Source organism: Apodemus sylvaticus, chromosome 5 (assembly GCF_947179515.1).
Source record: "Apodemus sylvaticus chromosome 5, mApoSyl1.1, whole genome shotgun sequence".
NCBI classification, from domain to species: Eukaryota; Metazoa; Chordata; class Mammalia; order Rodentia; family Muridae; genus Apodemus; species Apodemus sylvaticus.
In genome coordinates, this window is record NC_067476.1 from 94,817,294 (window position 1) to 94,829,805 (window position 12,512).

The 12,512-nt window shown below is 40.5% G+C and overlaps 1 protein-coding gene across 8 annotated transcripts in view; it reads left to right on the forward strand.

Moving 5' to 3' along the window:
- Slc12a6 (solute carrier family 12 member 6) overlaps positions 1 to 12,512 on the forward strand; it is a 101,963-nt gene that overhangs the window by 84,024 nt on the left and 5,427 nt on the right. For all 8 annotated transcript variants that reach the window (XR_007977911.1, XM_052183162.1, XM_052183166.1 and 5 more), the window contains 8 exons: positions 670 to 768; positions 2,655 to 2,774; positions 4,213 to 4,317; positions 4,665 to 4,833; positions 8,967 to 9,162; positions 9,709 to 9,878; positions 11,097 to 11,228; positions 12,242 to 12,349. Coding sequence is in view for 7 of the 8 variants with exons in the window: in XM_052183162.1 (XP_052039122.1) it covers positions 670 to 768; positions 2,655 to 2,774; positions 4,213 to 4,317; positions 4,665 to 4,833; positions 8,967 to 9,162; positions 9,709 to 9,878; positions 11,097 to 11,228; positions 12,242 to 12,349 (1,099 nt within the window). In the remaining variant the exon portion in view is untranslated. The remainder of the gene's footprint in view (positions 1 to 669; positions 769 to 2,654; positions 2,775 to 4,212; positions 4,318 to 4,664; positions 4,834 to 8,966; positions 9,163 to 9,708; positions 9,879 to 11,096; positions 11,229 to 12,241; positions 12,350 to 12,512) is intronic.

Sequence of the window (12,512 nt, forward strand, 5' to 3'; positions counted from 1 at the left end):
TCAACTCCCAGCACACACATGGCTGCTCATAATTCTCTAATTCCAGTGCAAGGGGATCTAACACCCTCTTCTGCCTCCACAGGCTCTCAGCACACATATGGTACACAAACATACATGTAGGAAAACACACATTTTTTGTGTGTTTGAGACAGGGTTTCTCTGTGTAGCCCTAGCTGTCCTGGGACTCACTATGTAGACCAAGCTGGCTTCAAGCTGAGAGATGTCCCTACCTCTGCCTCTCAACTTCTGGGATTAAATATGTCTACCACCACTGCCTAGCCAAAAAATTTAAAAAAAAAAAAAATGGTGTCATCAACCAAAAGAGAAAACATTGGATTGAATGATAAACAGGTTTGGGAGAAAAGGCCTTTTCTTCCTTTCTTTTTTTTTTTTTTTTTTCTGGTTTTTTTGGATTTGGTTTTTTGGAGACAAGGTTTCTCTGTATATAGCCCTGGCTGTCCTGGAACTCACTCTGTAGACCAGGCTGGCCTCGAACTGAGAAATTCGCCTGCCTCTGCCTCTCAGAGTGCTGGGATTACAGGCGTGTGCCACCACTGCTCGGCTTAAAGTTTCTTTAAATGGTTGGTACTCCATAAATAGGGTTTAGTAGTGCAGAGGCCTCCAGTTACCATTTTATAATAATTCCCCTTATTGTTTTTATTCCTCCAGGTTTTTTCTCATGTGTTACCTCTTTGTGAACTTGGCTTGTGCCTTGCAAACATTACTGCGAACCCCCAACTGGAGACCTCGATTCCGCTACTATCACTGGTAAGTCTTCTTCCTCCTTCTCATCTTTCTAGAAATCTAGGATATTCTGGGTTCTCAATACACCAGTGTTCAATTGTTGCTGGAATTCCTTCTTTCCTACTCTTTCATAACTGTTATGTATCACTTTATAAGAACATAACAGCTACAGAAACATAAAGTACTTTTATGGTTCATATATACCTTCCCTTTGCACATCTACCTCTCAGTTTTCTCTTAACTGAGCACTGGATTTCGTCTTCTCATCAGTTTTCACTCACACACTGTTAACAGAATTTCACTCAGTAACTAAGGGTGTGAGCTGTGAAGTTAGGTGACCAAAGTCTTTAATTCACCTTCACTACTTCCTAGTCCTGTAATCTTCTTGAAAGCATAGAGCCTCCTGAAATCTTATTTTACTAATTTGTAACAGGGAGGAATACTGCTAACGTGCACGTTAATACAGTGCTGGTACATACTTAAGCTCTCGGTGAAAAGCTATGGTAAAGGCTTGCCAGTCCTGAAGGAGCCGTCTGTGCTTTTTTCTTTCTTTCTTTTTGGGTGGGAAGGGTAGATTGTTCTAGGTTTTGGCTGCTTAGTTTTGAATTTTGGTGTTTTTATTTGTTAGGTTTTTATTTTGTTTGAGACAGTGTCTCTCTGTGTTGCCCTGGCTGTCCTAGAACTCACTTTGTACATCAGGCTAGCCTCAAACTCAGAGATTCACCTGCCTCTGTTCCCCAAGTGCTGGGTTTAAAGGTGTGCACCACCACTGCCCAGCCGTCATCTGTCTCATCTGATCATGTGGACTTTTATGTCCGTGTGTGTGCCTGCTGCTGTGATCTTGTTTGTAACTCCCTTACTCCTTCTCTAGCTTCACTTACCAATAATGGCCCATGATGGCACATTTATGTGGCAAAGTATATACCTACAGCTGGGCTTCACACTCCCACCCGCCCTCCCCCACAGCTTTAACGTTAGCTAAAAGTTTGCGGTGAGCTTGTCATATTTTAGTCTCCAAAGTAACAATTCTTCTATTTAACTTGAACATTCAACACAGAGCTAGAAAAGCAGTGGTGCAAACAAAGGGCTTCAGTAATACTTTATCTACATAATTTATTTCCTCAAAAGAGTCACTACCAGATTCTCCTTAACTACTATAAAAGCCAATACCTTTTCATCACTGGATTCTACAGTTAAAGGGAATTAAATTCTCATAAGAATGTTAGGAATACTTATACGAAAAATAGTTAATAACACATTTCAGATTCCTGATGGTATTCAATCCCTGCTTTTCCAAATAAGTACGAATTGTCCTCGAGGCAGATAGCACTGTAGCGCCCCTCTTCATAGTTCATAATTGCCCAGAAACAGTAAGGCATAGAGTTTACCCGACATGGGCTGGTATGAAGGGTCAGTGATAGATGGCCTGACTACAAGAACAAGGTGTTGGGTTTGAGCCACAGCACCAGAAAGAAGAAAAGAGTCATTGCTACGGCAAACACAGGAGGTTTCTTTTCTAATAGCAATTTTCATGATATTTAACATAAGTTCTATCTGTAATTAACTGGAAATTAATATGTATTAACATTAACACTTAAGTGTCAATATATTATAGTATGTATTAGAATATGTTATATTAATATGATATATATTGATTATATAATTTATAATTTTAATATAGTAATATAATTTGTTATATTAATCATATATTTTATATAGTTGTGTACTGTATGTTGTATATAAATACATAATATATAACATACATTAATAGCTGTTATATCATTATTAATATATGTATTAATACATATGCACATAATCTCCACCATAGTCTAGGTAGTAGCCCTCAAACTGGTATCTTTGCTTGCTGCTTATGATGCTTCTTGATTATATTTTTTATTTTCATTTTCCAGGGCCCTCTCTTTCATGGGAATGAGTATCTGTCTGGCTCTGATGTTCATTTCTTCTTGGTATTATGCCATTGTAGCTATGGTAATAGCTGGCATGATCTACAAGTACATTGAGTACCAAGGGTGAGTTTGAATTTTACCTCATCACTGCTGAAAGGGGCAATCAAGAATGGCTGGTTTGTTCTCCTGGGCATATACCCAGAGGATTCCCCAGCATATAATAAGGATATATGCTCCACTATGTCCATAGCAGCCCTATTTATAATAGCCAGAAGCTGGAAAGAACCCAGGTATCCCTCAACAAAAGAATGGATGCAAAAAAATGTGGTATATATACACAATGGAATACTATTCAACCATTAGAAACAATGAATTCATGAAATTCTTAGGCAAATGGATGGAGCTGGAGAACATCATACTAAGTGAGGTAACCCAGTCTCAAAAGATCAATCATGGTATGCACTCACTAATAAGTGGATATTAGCCTGGAAAACTGGAATACCCAAAACATAATCCACACATCAAATGAGGTACAAGAAGACGGAGGAGTGGCCCCTGGTTCTGGAAATACTCAGTGTAGCAGTATAGGGCAAAACCAGAACAGGGAAGTGGGAAGGGGTGGGTGGGAGAATAGAGGGAGGGAAGGGGGCTTATGTGACTTTCGGGGAGTGGGGGGCCAGAAAAGGGGAAATCATTTGAAATGTAAATAAAAAATATATCGAATTAAAAAAAAACTGTAATAAATAAATAAATAAAAAAGAATGGCTGGTTTGGCCATGCATGGTGTCACAGTAGACAGGAGGCTGAAGCAGGAAGATTGCAAATACAAAGCAATCTAGGCTTCATATCAGGACTCTTCTCTCACCAAAAAGAAAAAAACAAAACAAAAAAAACCCACTGGGCTGGAGCTCTGATGGCCAAGTGCTTAGTCACACTTGCTCCTCCACACGGCCATAGTCTGGTTCCCAGAACTCATCAGGCAGCTCACAAGCCACGTGTAACTCCAGCCCCAGAGGAGCTGACACCCGTCTTGATCTCTAGAGACACATGAACATCCCTGAGCATATCCACACATATACATAAATAACTTTTTAAAAGTATAACCCAAATGTAAACAGCTTAGCTATTTCAAGCAGGGGTTTGTCTGAAATAATTCTGAATAATGTTGAAATAACCAAAACCTCAAACAACTTCCAGAAATGCAAATAAATTATATTCTGACTCAGATTACTTTGGCTTTACTTTCAATTATTTTCAAAATCACAATTACAAATAACTTCCTAATCTGAATTGCTGTTCCAATAGTTGCTTTTGAATAGATGCACATGGGGTTCTGTGAGTAACCCTGGGAGCCTGTATTGTGGACCACTGTAGGGGCCGATCTCACATGGGTTCCTCATGCTAGTAAGGACAGCAGACAAAACACAACCATGAGTTTGAATCTTCTACCTTGTACATAGCATACTGTTAGATATAGACAATCCTGTGTTTTATTTTTTTTTGAACTTCTGTTTACTGTAATGTAAACTGACTATCCCTCTTTTTTTCTTTTTCTCCTAAGGGCTGAGAAAGAATGGGGCGATGGTATCCGTGGGCTATCGCTCAGTGCAGCCCGCTTCGCTTTGCTCCGTCTAGAGGAAGGTCCTCCTCACACTAAAAACTGGAGGTAAAGCAGTCACAACACAGAGCTTAGTAGTGTTTGCTCATAGTTAACACACACAGCTGCACTCTCGTGATCACCAGATAAAGAAATTGTGTGGCTCAAGGAACTGCTGTCAAGTTTTAAACTATCCCCTAACCCTGCTGGCTTACTTACTGTTATATATTTATTGTTGTTGTTCTGTGAATATTAGTCAGTTTTAGGTAATACTGAGAACAGGAACCCTCATGTTATCATTCCACTGGTTCCAATCTTCTGTCAAAGTTGAATGCACTGTGAGGACCTCTTGAGGTAAAGGATGACACTGCCATCTGTCCCCACACCCACGTGCCTTCTCCCTCGCCTCTTCACAGGCCTCAGCTGCTTGTATTGCTGAAGCTGGATGAAGATTTGCACATCAAGCACCCTCGCCTCCTCACCTTTGCCTCCCAGCTCAAGGCAGGAAAGGGACTCACTATTGTGGGCTCTGTCATCGTGGGGAACTTCTTGGAGAACTATGGTGATGCTCTTGCGGCAGAGCAGGTGAGGAGCCCTGCTTCTGGGTCTGTGCTTCTCATGCATTTGTGCTCTCCAGGCTTAAAAGGCCAACACTGCTGTCAGGAAAAGGTAGTGATTCTCTCCCCAAATGGTAAACCTTTTATGTTATCATATAAGAGAAGCTAAAAAATCCTTTTATTCCTACTGACTTAAAAGTGCTTTTCTGACCTTGGCATGGTAGTGCATGCCTTTAAACCCAGCACTCAGAAGATAAGTGGATCTCTGAGTTCAAGGCCAGCCTGGTCATTGCAGAAAGCACCAGGACTACATAGAAAGATCCTGACTCACAAGACAAACAAAACAAAAGCTTTTCTGTGTGTACCCTTGACAACAGATTTCCTAGGAAATCACAGAGGACAGTAAAGCATTTGAATGGTATAATAGATGTAAAAAATCAGTTTAAAAGAATGTATTTACATGTCCGTTGACCCACTTTGAATATAAGGTTCAATAGAATTTTTTTTATATTTTCTATATTCTTTGTTTACATTCTAAAAGCTTTTCCCTTTCCCAGTCCCCTCCCCCTCATATGTCCCTCTTCTCTCCATCCATTCTCCTATCTTTCCCCTCCCTTTTCCCTGTCCTGGTACTCCCCTACAATGCTGGATCAAGCCTTTCCAGGATTAGGACCCTCTTCTTCCTCCTTCATGGGAATCATTTGATATGCTAATTGTGTCTTCAGTATTCAGAGCTTCAGGGCTAATTAATATCCACTTATCAATGATTGCATTCCATGTGTATTCTTTTGTGATTGCGTTACCTCACTTAGGATGATATTTTCTAGTTCCAACCATTTGCCTAAAAAATTCATGAATTCATTGTTTTTAATTGCGGAATAGTACTCCATTGTGTATATATACCACATTTTCTGGATCCATTCCTCCCTTGAGGGATATCTGGGTTCTTTCCAGCTTCTGGCTATTATAAATAAGGCTGCTATGAACATAGTGGAGCATGTGTCCTTATTGCATGCTGGGGAATCCTCTGGGTATATTCCCAGGAGAGGTATAGCAGGGTCCTCTGGAAGTGTCATGTCCAGCTTTCTTAGGAACCGCCAGACTGATTTCCATAGTGGTATCATCTTACAATCCCACCAGCAGTGAAGGAGTGTTCCTCCTTCTCCACATCCTCGCCAACACCTGCTGTCTTCTGTTTTTAATCTTAGCCATTCTGACTGGTGTGAAGTGAAATCTCAGGGTTGTTTTGATTTGCATTTCCCTAATGGCTAATGATGTTGAGCATTTCTTAAGGTGCTTCTCGACCATCCGAATTTCTTCAGGTGAAAATTCTTTGTTTAGGTCTGTACCCCATTTTTTAATAGGGTTATTTGGTTCCCTGCAGTCTTAAGTTCTTGAGTTCTTTGTATATATTGGATATTAGCCCTCTATTGGATGTAGGGTTGGTGAAGATCTTTTCCCAACTTGTTGGTTGCCACTTTGTCCTTTTGACGGTGTCCTTTGCCTTACAGAAACTTTGTAATTTTATGAGATCCCATTTGTCAATTCTTGATCTTAGAGCATAAGCTATATAAGCAGGCTGAGAAAGAAGTTAAGGAAATGACACCCTTCACAATAGCCACAAACAATATGAAGTATCTTGGTGTGACTAACCAAACAAGTGAAAGATCTATACAACAAGAACTTCAGGTCTCTGAAGAAAGAAATCGAAGAAGACCTCAGAAAATGGAAAAATCTGCCATGCTCGTGGATTGGCAGGATTAATATAGTTAAAATGACTATCTTGCCAAAAGCAATATACAGATTCAATGCAATCCCCATCAAAATCCCAACTCAGTTCTTCACAGAGTTAGAAAAAGGAAGTCTCAAATGTATCTGGAATAACAAAAAACCCAGGATAGCTAAAACTATTCTCAACAGTAAAAGAACTTCTGGGGGAATTAGTCTCCCAGACCTCAAGCAATACTACCGAGCAGTAGTGTTAAAAACTGCATGGTATTGGCACAGGGACAGACAAGTGGACCAGTGGAATAGAATTGAAGATCCAGAAATGAATCCACACACCTATGGTCACTTGATCTTCGACAAAGGAGCAGAAAGCATCCAGTGGAAAAAAGATAGCCTTTTCAACAAATGGTGCTGGTTCAATTGGAGGTCAGCCTGCAGAAGAATGTGAATTGATCCATTCTTATCTCCTTGTACTAAGCTCAACTCCAAGTGGATCAAGGACCTCCACATAAAACTAGACACAATGAAACTAATAGAAAAGAAACTGGGGAAAACCCTTGAGGACATAGGCACAGGGGAAAAGTTCCTGAACAGAACATCAATAAGATTTTTAAAAGATTTATCAATTTATCACAAAGCTAAGTTCAAACAAACAGGAAGGTCTCAGATTTCTAAGTTATACCTTTCCCTATGTGGCTCAGGCCTCCAACTTGGTGCTGACTTTTGAATAATCATATGTCCTCAGACAGAAATCTATTCTTCCCATTTAAAGCATTACCTGTGAGATTATCAATAAACATAATTTCTAGTTAGACTTCAAGTGTGTTGATCTGAAAGTAAAAGAAATCATGCTGATATTTATTCAGCTATGGAGAAGGTTCCTAAATCTTATACCAGCAATGGCAAAGGTGGCTTTTCTTTTTACCACCTTTTGTATGGAATCAAGAGAACTTAGTTTGCTAGTTCTGATTAGCTGTGCAGAGCAGGTTCTTCTTTATAAACATGTGTTGTCCTAATACTGTCAATGATAGAACTAATCCTGTTGTTTGGGGAAACTGTCAGCTGTCACTACATTATTAATGGATTTTATTTCAGAGTACAGACTGCTTTTACAGAGAAGCTGACTGTGGTTCCCAGCCCATGTTGGGTAGCTCATAATCACCTATAACTCTAGTTCCAGGGAGTCCAACTCCTCTACACACACACACACACACACACAAATACACAAAATAATTTTTAAAATTAATCCAGCCTGGCGGTGGTGGCACACACCTTTAATCCCAGCACTTGGGAGGCAAAGGCAGGGGGATTTCTGAGTTCGAGGCCAGCCTGGTCTACAGAGTGAGTTCCAGGACAGCCAGGGCTATACAGAGAAACCTTGTCTCCAAAAAACCAAATCCAAAAAAACCAGAAAAAAAAAAAAAAAAGAAAGAAAGAAAGAAAGAAAAGGCCTTTTCTCCCAAACCTGTTTATCATTCAATCCAATGTTCTCTCTTTTGGTTGATGACACCATTTTTTTTTTTAATTTTTTGTCTAGTCAGTGGTGGTAGACATATTTAATCCCAGAAGTTGAGAGGCAGAGGTAGGGACATCTCTCAGTTTGAAGCCAGCTTGATCTACATAGTGAGTCCCAGGACAGCCAGGGCTACACAGAGAAACCCTGTCTCGAAAAACCAAAAAACAAAAATAAATAAATAAATAAATAAATAAAATTAATCCATTAAAAAAAAAAACTAGAAATTCCAGAAACATTTAACCCAGGTGACAAAAATTAATTTTTTTTAAAGTATATGGTTATAAATGAAGAGCCATACTCTAGATAACCACTGGCTTAATTTGTGTCTTTGGGAAAATCATATCCATTTTGTACATCATTATTACCTTTCCAACAAAGGAGTAAGGTAAGAAATGGGCATATGATCTTAACTCTAAGTTAGCTTGACTAAATGCAGCACTAATAACTTAAATGCAGGTGTCCTTACCATTCTAATGTCATAATAAATATAAGAAGAGAAAAAGGGAGAAATTAAGGAAACCTTATCTGGGAAAATTCTGAAGTGAAACTTCAGGATCTTCAGATTAAGCTTCTTGAAAAAATAAGTCAGGGCATGCCTGGGATGACAAGAATATGGCGTTTACACTGGTGAACTTACCCTGTCAGCCCGCCATCCCTGTGCTCAGTGCTCCACCTGAAAGGGAAGCACACAGAGTAGAGGAAAAGGGAGAGGCACTCCATGTGGACAGACAGCCCCAGGTATGAATACAGAGGATGCCGACAAAGATGATACCTGAGTGAACACACTTAACTTCTTGAAGTTTTCTGTGGAGATAAGAGTCTTATCTACTTGGGGAGAGATGGAAATACTGAATGAAGCTAGATGGAATGTTAAAAAGTCCAGGGTAAAGCAGTTGAAGTTTTGTATCTTTTTCCAGACCATTAAGCACCTAATGGAGGCAGAAAAGGTAAAAGGCTTCTGCCAGTTGGTGGTGGCTGCCAAGCTGAAAGAGGGCATCTCACACCTCATCCAGTCCTGTGGCCTTGGGGGCATGAAGCACAACACAGTGGTGATGGGCTGGCCCAATGGCTGGCGTCAGAGCGAAGATGCTCGTGCATGGAAGACTTTCATTGGTACAGTATTCTGTATTAACCTGAGGGTTCGGGGTGGGGAGCAGGGGAACTCAATTAAATCTCTGTCACCCTAACCCCTGTCCTAAAGTAGAGACTATGCCATGAAGCATACTGTTAGATAGCCACCTAAAAACTAACCTGATGTTAACCTGCCTTCTTCATCTTTACATTTATGTCCTCAAAATATTTATCTATGTAAAGTCTCAAACTGTCATTTTCAGTTGTCATTTTTCATTCTGATGACCCTAGGAACTAGAAAGATTATCTTTTGTCATACTGACAAATCCTGTGTTAAATATGTTGTAGTATAAAGAAAGCATCCCTGTTTACCTAAACCATGGTTCCCCACTCAAGTAGTAGCTCTCCAGACTTGAGTCAGTGTAATGTATTAATTATTTTAATTACATTCTAATTACAGACTTGAGTCAGTGTAATAGGACGCATTATTCAAAGAAATGTCAATGGATATTACCTTCCTTTCCTGAAATGGTGGAAAGCAAATCCCAGAGATTATTTGCATATCCCAATTTGCTCTTCTCTCCACAGGCACAGTTCGAGTGACAACTGCTGCCCATCTAGCCCTGCTGGTGGCTAAAAATGTCTCCTTCTTTCCCAGCAATGTGGAACAGTTTTCTGAGGGCAACATTGATGTGTGGTGGATTGTGCATGATGGGGGCATGCTCATGCTGCTACCATTCCTGCTGAAGCAGCACAAGGTGTTCTGGGCCACTCTCTTTACCTCTTGCTGTAGTGGTGGGACTTAAAATCTGAAGAGGCAGGGCTTATTCTTGGCTGTCCCATAATCCCAGCTCCAGCCTTATGAGAAGTAGAGTGGGTTTAAGGTTTTATTTTTTAATCATTGTTATATTTTATACCAATTCACCTTAAGTGAATTCTACAAGCTTACTAAACTTCCATGTTTGACAGTGTTTGGAAAGAACAGAAAAACCAAATACAAGAATGCATCAGTTTGAGGTCAGTCCTGGCTATCCTGGGTCTTGCTCTATAGACCAGGCTGCCCTTGTCCACCTGCTTTTGCCTCCTGAGTGCTGAGATTAAAGATATGTGCCAGCATACCCAGCTCTCTATTATTAAATTTGCAATGGTATCATTGCTCTGCTGTTTGAATAAAGCACTCAGTGTACCCTGAGTGAGGATATGTTTTCCCTCTTCATATGAAGCCAGCACCTGTTCTGCAGTGGGTAGCAGTTTGGTGTCCTCTAACTCAATTCCTGTAGGTGGCACTCTTATCCATTGTAGATTGATGGTCAGTCTTACACTGTCTTCTTGCAAGCCCGGATTATTCTATCCATGCTTCTGACTTAGGGGTTTACATGCTTACTGAATCCAAAGAAAACAGTTTGTTACATTTACTGGTTTATAATTTTAAAACATTACAAAAGATACAGATAAGGAGATGTACAGGGCATAAAGGCAAGGAGTTTGTGGGCCCATGCTGGCATGTACTGCTCTCGAGGAACTGTCTCATGCCCGGTTATCCAGTAGTTCCCCAAAGTCTAGTCTAGTAAGGTTTTATGGAGGCTTTCACACATAGGCCTAACTGACAAATCATTCACCATTGGTGATCAGTTCCACCCTCAGCACCTCTGCCCTTGCAAGGATTTTGCAAGCTATGTGCCAGAAGTCAGGGACAAAGACCAATTTCACAATACTACATGAGCAAATTTTTTCTTAATTAAGAACTTAAAACCAGGAATGGTGAAATGTGCCTGTAATCCCACCACTCAGAACACCAGGCCAGTGTTTAGTGTTAACTTAGAAAGTAATTTGTTGCTTAGTCAATCTTATCAGGAAGCAAGGACCACCTACTTGATACAACAGCAAGGTCATTCTAGATATAAATGTCTCTTTTTAAGAAACCACTTTTTCCTTTCTTGCATCTAATTTTCCATGTACACGTGGCATTGTGTCAGGTTTGGCGAAAATGCAGCATACGGATCTTCACAGTAGCCCAACTAGAAGACAACAGTATCCAGATGAAGAAGGACCTGGCCACCTTCCTGTACCATCTGCGCATTGAGGCCGACGTGGAAGTGGTGGAGATGGTGAGGAGTGGAGCATGAAATAGAAGAGACTAACACACACCTTCAGCCCTAGCTTTCTCCCTAGAATCTAGTTCGGCATGTACTCAGCTGTAAATGTGTGCTTTAATCACCTAGGCCTAACAAAACCCTAAGTAACTGACCTAAGTAGAAGATGTATATGTTTACAATTGATTTCTTTGCTTTCTTTTTTTAAATTTACATTTTTACTACAGAGTTAAGTGTGTTTGGATCAGAGGATGATATACAGGAGTCAGTTTTTCCTTCTATCATGTGAATCTCTAGACCTAAATTTGGGACATTTGATGTGGCAGCAAGTGCCCTTACCCATAGTCATCTTCCTACTCCTGGGTCGCTTTTTGTTTGCTTTGTTATTTATAACACAGCTCTTACCTAGGTCCCAAATTCTTAGCTATTTATTAATATTTAATTCATGCTAAAAAGTCACACTAGTTTTATGCAGTTTGTTTTAAGGAAGTGAATAATGATTAGATCATATTAAAAACTACAAGTCTCCATTTAATTTGCATCCCCCAAGCCATGTGCCCTTATAACCGAACGCTAAACAAAGTAGGAGAGGCTGCTGGGGGCAGTTCTTCTCTATTAGGAGGAGAGGCTGCTGGGGGCGGTTCTTCTCTATTAGGAGGAGAGGCTGCTGGGGGCGGTTCTCTATTAGGAGGAGAGGCTGCTGGGGGCGGTTCTTCTCTATTAGGAGGAGAGGCTGCTGGGGGCGGTTCTTCTCTATTAGGTCAGGTGTAAAAATAAAAATGGGGGAGGAGGGCTAGAGAGATGGGTCAGTGGGAAGAGCAGTAGCTACTTTTCCAGAGGACCCAGGTTCAATCCCCAACACCGACATGACAGCTCACAGCTGTTTGTAACTCCAGTCTGAGTGGATCTGCCACCCTCACACAGACATACATACAGGCAAAACACCAATGCACACAAAAATAATCGATTTTTAGAAAATAAAAACAAAAATGTGTGGTTAACTCTTGTTTGTGCCTTGTCTGTGGCAGCATGACAGTGACATATCTGCCTATACATACGAGCGCACCCTGATGATGGAGCAGAGGTCCCAGATGCTTCGGCACATGCGGCTGTCCAAAACAGAGCGAGACAGAGAGGTAAGACCTTGCTGAATTGACCTGATCTTGTTCTGTGAAGCCTGTTGGTGATATAAAAAGACAGGTACTTTCTTCTCCTTTGTCTCAGTTACTCCAGTATAACTTACTGTCTTCAAAACATTTAAGCATAAGAAAAGAATAGTAAAAATAGTTGTGCTTGACC